We start from the raw sequence: 13,312 nt of genomic DNA, 5'->3' as shown, positions 1-13,312 counted from the left end.
CCCCTGGTGCCGTCGCTGCCTGAGCCACAAGCTGCTGCGCTGACTCCTGCCCCCGCCCCCTCCCCCCGGGCTCCTAGCCACAAACCTGCCGCACCCCTGGCCCACCCAGAACAATCTCCCTCAAACGATGGGGACCCTGGAGCTGGGTCACGGGGAAGGACAGAGCGGGAGATCCCGGCCCGCCCCTGCTCTTTCGGCTGCATTTCCACGGAGGCCGCCTGATGCGTGCCCGCCCCCTCCTTAGCAGGCTGCTGGGACCCCTCCCAGCCCCCGGCCCTCAGCCCTGGCTGCAGACCCCCAAGGGGGATGGCTTGTGCCCTGCCCTGTTGACCCTGTCACCAAATTTACCTCCTGCTCGTCCCCTGTATGCCTCGACAACGTGGGTGTCTTCAGGGGGCCGAAATACCAGAGCTGGGTGCGCCTAAGCACCCTGTCCTTCCTCACGGCCGCACCCTCCCTTTCCACTCCAGGGCCCTAACGTGCTGCCCGCCTGCCCGCCGTTCTCCTTCCCTTCCCGATAGAGATCTTCGGTGGCGCCTGGACAAGCGTCTGTGTCCACTCCCGGGTAGACCCTCCCACGTGGCCCTTCTGGGGCCACCTGACGGAGCGGACATAACGCAGAGCTGTGACCGACGCGCCCCCAGCCTCCGCGGCAACAGCAGACGGGCTGGGTCATTGCCAGCGTGGCACGGGGTGATGGTGCAGGGCCTCAGCCTCCCCCTCCAGGGAGGGGCGGTGCCCGGCCAATGGGGGCTGTGAGGCACACGCCACTCAGGCTTATCGAGCTGGCATGAAGGTGGCCAGGGTGGCCCCTGCGCGGGCCATCCCTCCTCCCTGCTCGCCCCCTGCACTGGCCCGGCCCTCACGATGGCCTCCGCACAGCCAGACCCGAGGCCCTTCCTCCACAGGCTCGGGACCACCCCATCCATCCCGCGGCTGGACTCTGTGCGCACAAAGGGCTCCAGGGCAGAGGCTCGGTCCTGCTGACTTTGCACCCTCCTCCCAGATCAGGACAAAGGGGTGGGAGGCGGGGCTGAAGTTCTGATGCCTCAGCCAGTTTCTATGGAGGCTGCAAGGGCAGGGAGGCCCTGAAGGACGGGGCCCCAGCGGACAGAGCGCAGGCTGCCGGGTGCCGGCTCCCCCTCCTCCTGAAGCACTGGGGCATGCTGGGCCAGGCGGCTCCCCGTGCCACAGCGCCCCCCAGAACTGGGCTCCAAGCCAGGACGCTCCTCACACCCCCAGACCGCCTGTATGGGGCATCTGGAGGCCTGCAGGGGGGCTTCGGGGAGGGGGCTGCGAGGGGGCACCTCCTGGGTGCGTGTCCTGTGGCCCAGAAGAGGCGTGTCTGCAGCAGCCCGAGGAGGTGACCGAGGAATCCCTCACGTCCAGCAGCCGTGAGGCCTCGGCGGGGACAGCTCTGAAAACAAGATCCGAAGTGACACCCTGTCCCAGTGCCCAGAGCTGGGCTTGGCAGTGGGGTGGGGACAGGCGTACCCGGGTCCCCAGCCCCGCCTGTGCCAGGCCCCTCGGGCACTGCAGGGGAAACAGTGTGGGGTGCCGGCCTCAAGCCGGCGTACCCACCGATGCAGGGGTCCCCAGGGTGGAGCGGCCGTTTGAAAACCACGTGCACCCATTTTAGGCTCGGTGTCTGTTCAGTGCTGGCCATGGCTCCAGGGCCCCTGGGGACCTCGATAAACAAGTGAGCAAACATCCATGGCTTAGCTCAGGCGGAGGCCGGGGGTGCGGACGAGGCGATGGGAGCCTGCCACGCGGGTGTCTGAGCGGGAAGCCGGTGCGAGGGGCCTGATCCAGGCCTCAGGGACTCACTGTCCCGGGCCCTGGCTTCACGGCGAGCTCACAGCACGCAAAGGGGGCCAAGAGCTGCTGGGCCTGAGTCAGAACCCCGGTCCAAGCTGGCCTGAGCGGGACAGTGCCGGAGATGGTCAGGGGACAGGAGTGTCCCCTGCCTGACACCAAGGGTCCCAGTCCAGGGGGGGACCCGCTGTCCATTTGCACTTCCCGCTCTGTCCACCTGGGGGCAAGCCTGGCCCAGGAGGAGGTGCCTGGGAACAGACGGCGGCAGCCGCACACCTGGCGGGGGGCAGACAGGTGGGCCAGGTGAGGCGGCTTCCCCAGCGGGCAGACGACAAGAAAAGCCGCCCCTCCCAGGTCAGCCCGGGGCCCTCCCGCAAGCATGAGACCCCTGGTGGCCGGCGGGCACCCAGCCTGGGGATCCTGGGTCCCCAGGGGGTCCCGAGTCACTGGGTCACCCTGCCCGATGGCCTGCCCTCCCCCGCGCGGCTCAGCGTCTCCCCAGTCACTGATCAAGCAAGGTGCGGGCAGCTGGGTTTGAACTGACTTTATTATTCCGTAAATGTGAATTTTACAAAGCGCTTTACAAGTAACGATCACATCCTTCTGTTTGTAACGGATTTCCACCTCACGAGTCGGCTCTGAGCGCGACAGAAGCCCTCGGTTTCCTGGTCGCCGGCGGACGTAGGGTGGAGTAGGGTGGAGTCACCGGCGCAGCGTCAGCCGTGGCTGGAAAAGCAAGTCTTGACCCTGCGCGTGGCAGCGGGAAGGAGAGGGACGTACCTGCTGGGCCGACACGGAGCTTGGGGCTCCGGACACAAACCTCCTTCTCCTCCGCGGCGCGGCGGCCGCTTCTTGTTCGTTAACAGTGTGAGTTACGGCCCCGCCCGCCCCCAGCAGGCTGCACACGACAGTCCCCTTCATCAAAAGGCTCTTTCTCCCACACATCCCGTTCAAAGCTAGAATGGTCTGTTTGCCCCAGTGCCATCCAAACGTTCAAGTCAAAAATATTTATACATTTTATACTTAGTTCTTTTTTTTTTGTCTGCTAAAAATAGTATTGCAAGTTTTGGCTTCTTTTGACATAAAAATTACAATCATGTGCAAAACGCTAACAATGAAGGGGTTGATCTGAATTCAAGCAGGTTGTCCAATCCGAACACTCTAAATTCTGCATAATTTTCCTTTTCATTTTTTTTTCCTCAAAGAAACAAAACAAACAAACGGAACCCAGAACCTGTGCCATGTTAGAAACATCTTGTACCAAGCCCTAACGACCTCCGGCCGGCGGCGGGTGGCGCGGACTTGGAGCTGGCTGGCTGACATAATGACAAATTTATGCATCAGCAACACTCTGGAACAGTAGTTAAAGCTCAAGGCAGCTATGAACTCTCAATTCCGCGTTTAGGATTTACTGCTGGCAGAGGCGGGCACGTTTCCTCACGGTTTTCGGTTGGCTAATGGGCCACAGGCCACTTTCCGCGGGTGTCACGACGGTTCCATAAAAATAACCCGTCCTGAGGGGGGTCTAAGCAGTAAACGGCTGGGGGTGGTGCTGGGCCGGTGCTAGAAAGTTCCACCGTTAANGCCTGGCACACCAGAGTCCCCACAGATGCTCCGGCCGGCCACCCCGCCGCGCCCCTCCCCCTCTGCCTTCCTCCCAGCTCCAAACACAAACGCCCGGGAGCGAGCAAGCTCCCTCGCTCCCACGGGGAAGTGAGCCCCGTGGTCAGCCAGCAGCAGGGCAGCCAGGGCAGGGAATGCACGCCGCACCCGGGAAGGCATCTCCCCCGGCCTCTAACCCACGGCCACGGCCACATTCAGGGGCAAGGTAAGACAATCGAATCAAACGCAGTTAAGCAACCACAGAGAACTCTGGGTGAGCCCAGACACAGTGCAGCAAACAAGACAGAATTCAAGTACTGAGGCGCCCCGGCCAGGCCGGAGGGGCCCCGCCAGCTCACAGTATCTGTCGCATCTACCCGTCCCTTCTCCTGGACCTTTTGCACTCCGTCCCAGCTGCCTCCCGTGGCACAGCCTGTCCGCCGGGGAGGGCGGGGGAGGGCGGGCGCCCAGCCGGCTCCCGCCACGTCCGTCCGGCGGGGTCCAGTCCCTTCTCTCCTCCTCAAAAAGGCGCGGGTCTAACTTAGCTCTATAACAGACTCTACATAGTGTATGCGTATTGCTAATAGTCAAGCTGGGGAGCAAAGGTGCAGAAACGTCATAAATACTGAGTGGCTTGTCTCTCGGTCTATAGGGTCTGGGTGAGTCAGGGTCACGCTCACGGGACAGGAATTAGTCGTCTTGTAAACAGAGGAGGGGGAGGGTCCGGTTTTCTTAATTGGTTTTCCTTGGGAAAAATGATCAGAAGATGCTAAGGCACTCTGGAAGGCCCCTCCGAGCCCAGGCCCGCCGCTGCCCGCCCCGCGGAACATTCAGGACGCGGAGGGAGCGCCCTGGCAGATACAATCGTCAGCCATGCCCGACCGCAAACGCTCCAGACCCACGTCCACCGCGGGACACATTAGTGCAAAACGCTCGGCCCGGCCCGCCCGGGGCACGGGGGAAGCTCGGAACCCATTCACATTGAAGTTCCACCTACAGCTCTCTGCCTTCCTACCCAGAACAACAAAACAGACGGCGGCTATAAACAGTGAAGGGACAGACGTCGCCGGACATTGTGCTGGCCTGAGTGGCGGTCAGGCCTTCTCTGTGCGGGCACCACTGCCCCCGCCGGGCCAGCACGCCCCTGCGTCACCTGGCCTCGGGTCGGGCCCGCTCCCACTCTGCACTGGAGAGAGAGGGAGAGCGAGTGAGCCCTTCTGCCCACGGCCAGGGCAGGCCCGCAGCCTCCCCAGGGTCCTCAGGGATGGGCAAATTAAAGTGCACGTTGGAGTCAGGAAGGGGAGCCGCAGGAGGGAATGGGGGTCAACCTTACCATCCTCACCTCCACCCCCCAGGGGCCGCCTGAGGATGCTGGGGGGTGGCCTTCGCACAGTCCCAGGCTGGCTAGGTCCTGAGTGGCCCACGTCAGGGGGAGGAGGAGGCAGAGAAGAGAGGCTCACCTCTGGGCCAGGTGGTGGGTTCCGAGCCCCAGCTGGAGCCGCAGCCCTATTTGGGCGCACACCTCCCTGCACTGGAACGCAGGGGCTGAGATCAGCTCCCTCCCCCATGCCTGCCCAGGACCCCCCAACCCCTTTTCTGGGAGGCATCAGATTTTGGAGGGGGGACCGGCACACGTTTGGCCCGGATGCAGGAGGCCTGGAGATGCAGTCCAGGAAGGAGCCCTCCCCCAAGGCCTCTGCAGGCAGGGCCTCTGCGCCCCCTGCAGGCTGCCCGCAGGGGGGGCGGCGGCCCGGGCGGTGGTGAGCCACCCCTGCACCTGCATGCGGGCGCTGCAGCCAGTCGGGGGAGGGGAGAACGCTGGCGATGGCGAGGAGTCCAACAGACCCCTCCAGGCCCGGAAATGGAGGGCTGTCCCGGGTCTGGCCTACGGGCTGCCTGCGGCGCAGAAGGAAGCCTCTGGACGAAGTGGCCGCCCGAGTGCTCCACAGAGCCTGCGGCCCTCACTCAACACGTCACAGCAACTGCACTTCAAACTGAGCCTTCCAGCAACTTCCAGGGGCCTTTCCCGGGTGCGCCCTGCCACGCATTCCGGACTCCGCCCTGCGGCTCCCGGGCTCCTCCCGCGAAGCGCCCGCTACCCACAGCCGCAGGGGCACGGGCCGCGGTGGGCAGCACAAGGCGGGGCCCCGCTCCAGCCCGGCCGGGCCCCGCCGCCTCCCGCAGCCCCTCCTGTGTCACCCGCCCTGGCTGCATCTCCCTGCGGTGCCCCTGCCCTGCACAGGAGGAGGGGGGCCCAGGCCGGGGCCGGGCGGGACCCGGAACACAGATGACCCAGCCCCGGGCCACAGTGGGTCCTCCCTAATTTTTTGCTCTTTTGGGTCTGAAAATTTTCAAATCATACATGAAATAGATCTGAATTAAGACAAAAACAAATAAACAGACAAACAAATCCCAACGTGGCTGAGGGCTGTGGGGTGGCACCAGGGCCGTGGCCGCGCCCCACAGGACGGCAGGTGGCCAGGCGGGAGCCCGTGGGCGCTCAGGGCGGCTGGCCCGGCCCGTGGGGCCCTGGTGCACCAAGGGCCGTGGAGCTACGGGGCCAGGGGTGCCCACGGGCGCAAGGAGGGAGGGCAGAGGTGCAGGAACCGTCCCGCCCCCGTGAGCGGCCTATCCCGCTGCCCCCACACACTCTCAAACACACGCGCACACACGCTCTCACGCGCTCCCACACCCCACGCACACGGTGGACCCGGCGGGCCTGGCTCCCGAGTCTCAGGAAGAAGGAAAAGCAAGAGGAGTTTGGCCCCTGGGGGCCCAGCTCTGGCCCCTGGCCCCAGGGGGTGAGCAGCGAGCTTCAGGGGGTGCGCGCCCCACACCCCAGGCCCCTGGCTCTGTCTCCTGGGCAGAGGGGGTGGGCAGGCAGGGAGGCCCGGCAGGCGGGCGCCGGGGGCTGCAGGCTCTCACCCCTGCCCCCGTGAGGGGTCGGGGGTCAGGGGGGAGCCACAGCCTGGAGACTAACCTCTCGGATATCAAAAGGGGCCCTGGGACCTTCCTCACGAGGTCACCAGCGGACTCGTCCTTTACAGTATAACAATGCGTGTGTTTCCTTCATAAACTTTAAATACAAGCAGAATAAAAATCACATTTTTCTCAGGCAACAGTAGCAGTTCCGTAGGTAAGTGGCTTGATCACATTTGTGGTATTAGTAACGCATGCAAGCAGCTGGAATTCGGGCCGCGGGGCCGGCGCCTCCTCTACAAGGTCCCCGCGTAGGCCGCCTCCGGTCTCCGGGCCACCGCGGGCGTCTGCGGCCGGCTGGAGCTGGCGCCCCCCTGCTCGAAGGGCTGTGGGGGGCTCNCCGCCTCCTCGCCAGCCTCGAACGTGGGGTTGGCGGTGGCGCTCAGGTCGACATTCACGGCGTCAGTCCTCAGAGCCACGATGGTGGCGGCGTCACCCCGCCGCTCCGCGTAGATGCGCTGCTCGAACACCTGCGCCGCGGCAGGCGGGAAGTCGGGGTCGAGGGCTGCACTGGCGGCCGAGGAGCCCATGACCGAGCGGTACATCTCCACGCCCTCGGGCAGCATGGACTTGATTTTGGGCAGCCAGCGCTTGCGGACGCGGCGGGCGTTGGTGCACATGTCTGCCGCGATCACATTCATCTCGCTCTCCTTGAAGCTGGGGGCGAAGTTCTGGCAGTACACTGTAAGCACAGGGTGCGGGGTCACGGGTGTGGGTGACCCCTGCCTCCCGAGGGGCCCCAACAAGCCTCAGGGTCAGAGCACTTATGTGCTGAACTGGCCACTCCTGGGCCGATGGGGGCAGGGCTGGGGGCCTCCCAGGCCTCTCCTGGCCTCAGCCTGAGGACAGGCGGTCATCCTTCTCACTGCTCAGTCCCAGAGGGCCTCCCCTGCTCCCTCGGGACAGTCAGCACCGGGGCACAAGGCTGTGGTCCCCCCCGAGCACTGGTTGGCTGTGTGGCCTTGGGCAGGTCCCTGGCATCTCTGGGCCTCACTATACCGCTCTGTCCCACACACCCTGGGTCCCAGGCCTGCTCAGACAAGGCTGATCGCTAACCCTGCCCTGGCCGGAAGGGGGGTTGGGAGGGGGAGCCGGCAGCCCTGGGCACCTGCCTGCCCTGAGACTCAGGCCTCCCAGGGGACTAATCAGAGGCTCTTCCTCACGAGACAAGGAGCGAGGTGGAACCAGTCAGCACCTTCCCTGGGCCCAGCCCCCAGCCAGGAGGACGTGAGTGGCTGCATCAGCAACATCACCGTTAACGACAGTGCAGAGCCTCTCCTCAGTCCCACGTGGAGCCACGGGCCCTCCCACTGTGCATGCCACCAGGCGGCCAGACACAGGTCCCCAGGGCGAGCCCCTCACACCAGCCCCGGCGCACCCCCCCACCCTGGCCTGGCCCCTTCCCGGAGCCGCACTGGCACTGCTCTGCTCCCTCTGGGACTCTCATTATCCACCACAAAGGCCCCTCTTTGCTCTAAAACAGAATTAGCCTCACAAGAGATGTTTTCCAAGCAAGGAAGTAAGACAGTGTCTCGTGAGCCGACGGCTGCAGGAGGCCCGGCCTGGCCCGATGGGGTGGGGGGCGAGGGGGGCTCCTGCCCGGGCCCGGGGCTCAGGCTGGGGGGCAGCAGTCGGGTGCGGAGATGGCCGGGTTCCGCCCCCACACGCCCGGGAGCGGGAGGCAGGAGCCAGCGAGCAGATGGCAAAGGCTCAAAATAACCTCGAAATGTAAATAAGGGGTTTTGTTCAAAAAGGAAAATTAGATCTATTTCACATATTAAAATAGTTTCGCACGCAGCTGAATCCATCAGGCTTGGAAACCTACCAAGAACGTTAGCACCTCAAGACCTGGCTCCCGAGAGCTGCTCTTTTCTCTTCTCTTCCCAGCCCTGCGGGGCCGGCCTGGTGCTGCGAGGGGCTGCCTGCCCGGCCAAGGCCCGGGGAGCTCCAGCCGCTCCTGCCCCCCCGACCTGGAGACCCGGTCCACTTACGCTTCACAGCATTCAGGACCCGGCTGTCCAGCGGCTTGCGGCTCGGGTCGCTGGTGGATGAGCGGATGCCAGTGCCACAGCTGTTGGCCAGCGTGTTCCTGGGGGGTAGGGGGGAGCTCAGAAGCGCCATGGGGCTTTCCCACCCAGAAGTCTACCTACCCCCCCCTCCGGGGGCTGCTACTGACTTCCAGGGGTGCAGTGATGGGGAAGAGCCCCCACTGCTCTCTGGAGAAGGGGTTCCCTGACCCACCCATGCACTGAGGCATGTATGGCTCTTCATTTTACTGGGGGGGGGTGTCCACAGCCCTCCACAGACCCAGGCCCCCCTCCCGCAGCCTCCACAGTTCCCGGGCTGACACCCAGGTGTGAAGTCAGGAAGGTGGGGGCCACATATATGAGAGGCATCAGCCATGAGAGACCCTCGAGGCTTCTGCCCTTACCCGGGGACCCACCTGTCAAAGAAGGTGGCGAGGAGCCGTCGCAGCAAGACCTTGTGCTTCACCCCTGCACAGAGGTGGCAGTTCATCAGCTGACCACGTGTGATGTAGACTCCGGAGCCTGTGACCGCCAGACACAGAAGAGTGAGGCCCTTGACCTCACCACCCACAGCCCAAGGCCAGGACCTCCTCAGGTGGCCACCGGGGCCAGAGCAGGTGCGCAGGGGGTGTGGGGAGGGGCGCAAGGCCGCTTGGCTTCTGGGTGCAGCACCCCAGGGCATGCGCTGTCACCTGGAGGAGGCAGCCTTGGTCACATGTCCCTAGATCACCCTCCCAGCCTCAGGGGACTTCCCTGCTCAGCCCTCGGTTTGGGAAACACTCCTTGCTTCTCCATCCCTTCCCCCAAACCAAAGCACCTCAGGCAATACTGGGGACTCGGGTTCCCGTACGTGTGGGGGGAGGTCACCGCCAGCACAGGCAGGGGTGTGGGCAGCAAACCCACACACTGCTATTTACCCCGAGGAAGCCTGGCAAGGCCCGGGGGCCCAGGAGGGCATGGGCTGAGCCAGCAGAGGACACATCAGCAGAGGGGGGCCGGGGGTGGGGTGGGGGTGGCTCCGTGTAATGGGATGCTGCTTGTGGAGAAAGGAGAGCGTGCAAGCCCTGGACGGTGCCCCTGACCCCCCGAGAGGACAGTGTGGCAAACCCCGAGGGGCCTACGCAGACTCCAGGCCTCCCACCATCTCATTCAGGCCTCTCCCCGTGCCCCGTTGTCACAGATCACATGCTGAATCTTGTTGTGAAAAAGACAGGGGGGGGGGGGCGTGCAGCAGCTCCTTTCTCAGGGAGCAAGGTGGAAGCAAGATACAGGAGGTGCTTTGGCGTGTGGATTCCCAGCTGGATGGCCTCAGGACCGGCTCTGGCCCCTATATAAAGTCTGCTTCCCCCCACGAGCCAGGTCTCCAAGGGAGCCTGCACCCACTGTTTATAAACAGACACGTGGCTGATTCTGGATGGAGTCCACCGCCAGGGGCGTCGGGTCAGCGCGCCTGATAGTCCTCGGCCACTGCATGCCACGCGTCCCCGAGGGCCTCGCGTTCACCTCTGCTCAGGTCTGCAGAGGCTTAAACCCAACAGCAAAGCAGGTCACCCTGAGCCACACGGGCTAAACACCCCCTCATTGTGGGGAAATCTGTAAAGGGGGGCTGGGGCCCAGTGGGGCCTGTGAACCTGATATCCAGCTGCAGGCTGGGCAAGGGAAGGTGGCCAGCCCCTGCCTCCCCAACTCCCAACCCCGACAGATTGGCTGTTATAGTCGAGAGGCAAAGCCACCCATCTGCCCTGTTCTGAGGCTGCCGGCTGGGACAGTGGCTCCCAGCAGAGGAGACAGCTCAGGCAGAGCCCTAGGGTGCTGCCCAGGGTGTGGTGGTCAGGAGCGCTCAATAGGACGTGGGGGGGACCCAGAGGCTCACAGAGGGTCCCCACCAGCCCTGGGGGCCAGAAGGGAGCGAAGGAGCCCATGGGTCCTGACCAGCCTGTTAGGGGCTCCCCGGGCAACCAGGAAATGCCTGGAAAATGGCTCCACCTCCCCAGTTACTGTGACGCCAGCGCCTTTCATCTTCCCAGTGAAAAGCCTTAAAAACCCGCGCGGGGCTGTGAAGCCAGATGAATCCTCACGCTGAAAAGATAAATATTTCTGACAAAGGCACCTGGCCCTAATGGGCTTTTGGACTCTGCATTGTCGTTTGCTTTTACAGAATTCCATTTCTGCCTCGGAGCCGCTCTGANTGCCAAGATGCGCGACCAGCCCAGGGGATTCAATTAAAATGCTAAATTAATTCAATTGAATAACTCCTCTTAATGACACATTCTTCTAAAAGGAAATTAGAGGAAATTTAAGATGTTCCTTCCTTCTTTTTTTTTTTTTTTTTTTTTTTTTTTTTTTTTGTGAGGGGGAGTNCATTGTTCAGGGCTCTGAAGGAAAAAGAGTAAACGAGGGCAACAGCACATGACAGACGGGGCGGGGGGGCACCTCACCTGCCACCAGCTCCAGCTTCTCGCCAGGGTCCCCTTCTGAGTAGAGCTTGGGGTGGCAGCGGTACCCGATCTGGCTGATGAGGCTGGCGGGCAGGGCCACCAGGTCGCGGCGGATGAGGACACACGAGCGGCTCTCCAGGGGCACGGGCTCTGGCTTCTCTTGCACTGCGGACACAGACCCGGCTCGGTTAGGGGTGCTCTCAGGCCTGGGGATGGGGACCACCTTTCCTGCCACCCGGGCCCAGGTCAGACCCGCTCCCTGCCCCCCACATGGTGGGCTGCATCGCTCCGTCCCCGCCCAGCTCGTCCTGAGCTCTGCAGGGAGGACCAGAGTGAAGAAGTGAACGGAGGAAGGCGGGGGGACACCCACCCAGACCTGGGATCAAAGCCGCGAGGGCCTGCGAGGCTCCCGGGAGGTGCTCGCCAGACAGAGGCCTGCAGCTTAGGCAGGACTGAGGGCTAAGGGCGGCATGTGCAAGGGGCTGGACCGGGAGCAGCCGGGCTGGCGCCGAGGTCTAACCGGGCAGAGCAGCCCTCTGCCGGGTGGAGTGCAGGCCTGGAGCGCATCGGGCCCTGTGCTGTGCCCCGGCCGGATCGCTCGGAACTGCTCCCGTGCACGGTGGGGGCACGCGGGCCCTCTGCCTGATGCTGCCTGGACGAGACAGTCCCACAAACACTTGCCGGCAGTGAAGCCAGGCAGTGGCTCTGCCGGACAGGGCACACGTGGCATCTGCAGCCCTCCGGGCACTCTGGGAATGGTCCTGACAAACCACTCCCGGCGGGCAGTCAGAGACCCGAGTACACTGGGCCTGCAGCTACGAGGGGGCAGGGGCTGAGGGCCCCTCTGATGTCCCTACGCCACACGGAAGCCTAAGAGCAGCTGGACGTCAAGGCCACTGTTATCCCCATCCCCTCCCCTCCACTCTCCACTCTGGGCCTGTCCTGGATACAGGCCCTCTGGCCAGTCTCTCGAGGCCAGGAGTAGGGGCTTCCCCTAGTGCTCACGGAGGCCCCAAGTCTTCTGGGCACCAACCACACAGAGGGCCGTCTAGGAGCTGGGGGGCCAAGGAGAAGCCATAGGCGGGCACCCTGCCCTCAGGGAATGGCCAGTCAGTGCCTCATCAGGTAGCCAGGCTGGGCAGGGAGAGATGTCAGATGGAGGCTCCCGAGGTGGACAGGACCCAGCCCTGCCAGGCTCTGTGCCCCCAGACCCCTCAAGCAGGTGCCAAGTCCAGCCCCGCATCCTCCCCCACTCCCCCGCAGCCCCCGGCCCCTCCCAGCAGCCGCACACGCTGCACCCTCGTCACAGGGTCGGCGAAGGGCCTCTGCACAGGGCAGGGCTCCAGGGCAAAGCCCTCTGCTGCCTACATGCCACCATCAGCCCACCTCCCTCACCCTGTGTCCCCAGCGCACAGGTCACTCTGGGTCACCTCCCAGGAGGACCACCTGCTCCCAGTCAGCTGCTGTCACTGAGGAGTCACAGCTGGTTCGAGGCGGGAGCTGCCCTGCACACCTGGCTGGAGAGCATGGGCCAGCCCGCCCGCAGCCACCACCAGCCACAGGGCAAGGTCTGCAGGCTGGAAGGGCCTTGGGCTGCTCAGAGGGTCACTCAGGGTTGGGCCCTCATGGTCAAGGATGACAGTTCTCTGTAGCAGCCTTAGAGGCCCCTGGGAGAGAGGAGATAGCTGTAGAACCTTCTAGTAGCCGGACACCTGGAGGGCAGGGCCAGGCTGGACCAGTAGTTCTGTCCCCTCGGCACTGTGACCCACCCCCGCTCAGGGGGGCGCAGGAAAATGTAGCACCTGGCCTCACTGTGGCAGGTGCTGGGCACGGGCCCGGGAAAGCCATACTGGGGCTGCAGCAAAGGGGCTTCAGGAGGGAGGTGGCAAGGAAGGGAGGGTCCTGGGCAGCCCCTGTGGGGGCGGGGGCGGGGGTGGCCTCCTGGAGGCCACAGAAGAGCCCCTTGGGAGAAGGCAGATGGCTGGGCTCCAGTGCCGAGGACGAGGATGGGGCTGGGGCTGCCTCTGCCCTGTGCCCCCCCCTTTGTCCCCCCCCCGCCACCAGATCAGGGCTCAAGGCTGGGTGGGGGTCACTCTGGGGGCCCGGCAGCACCTCCCACCAGGTGTGTGTGGGGAACGTGGGTGGGGGCTGATGAGCGGAGGGCAGCAGAGAATCTTCCAAACCTGGAATACTGGGGGCCCAGGGAGCACAGGAAAAACAACCCGGATGGTATTTTAAAACATAATTACCCGCCCCCGTCCCCCCCCACGGCCTGCTGTGATTACACACGCAGACGCAGCACCAACGCTGCCGCCGTGGCATTTACATAAAGAGCGCTCACCAGCAGAAATAACGCAGTCCACAACGCAGCCTGCCGTGTTTCTCCAAACGGCACAAGTTGTTTCCGCTCCACTCACTGCTTCTGCCCCAGCCCCGGCCCCAGCCCCGGCC

At 64.1% G+C, this 13,312-nt stretch overlaps 1 protein-coding gene across 1 annotated transcript in view; it reads right to left on the bottom strand.

Annotated features, from left to right (window-relative positions):
• Positions 1 to 3,405: 3,405 nt before the first annotated feature.
• The window catches only part of NACC2 (NACC family member 2), a 31,009-nt gene continuing 21,102 nt past the window's right edge, over positions 3,406 to 13,312 (bottom strand). Inside the window, exons 9-13 of the mRNA XM_077753187.1 lie at positions 13,203 to 13,283; positions 10,862 to 11,026; positions 8,840 to 8,945; positions 8,388 to 8,485; positions 3,406 to 7,078 (exon numbers count right to left, since the gene is read on the bottom strand). Of these exons, the coding sequence (XP_077609313.1) occupies positions 6,633 to 7,078; positions 8,388 to 8,485; positions 8,840 to 8,945; positions 10,862 to 11,026; positions 13,203 to 13,283 (896 nt within the window). The 3' untranslated portion in view covers positions 3,406 to 6,632. The remainder of the gene's footprint in view (positions 7,079 to 8,387; positions 8,486 to 8,839; positions 8,946 to 10,861; positions 11,027 to 13,202; positions 13,284 to 13,312) is intronic.

Source organism: Crocuta crocuta, unplaced genomic scaffold (assembly GCF_008692635.1).
Source record: "Crocuta crocuta isolate KB4526 unplaced genomic scaffold, BGI_CrCroc_1.0 scaffold971, whole genome shotgun sequence".
NCBI classification, from domain to species: domain Eukaryota; kingdom Metazoa; phylum Chordata; class Mammalia; order Carnivora; family Hyaenidae; genus Crocuta; species Crocuta crocuta.
The sequence above is the reverse complement of the archived record's forward strand: the minus strand, read 5'-3'. Positions and strand labels throughout refer to the sequence as shown.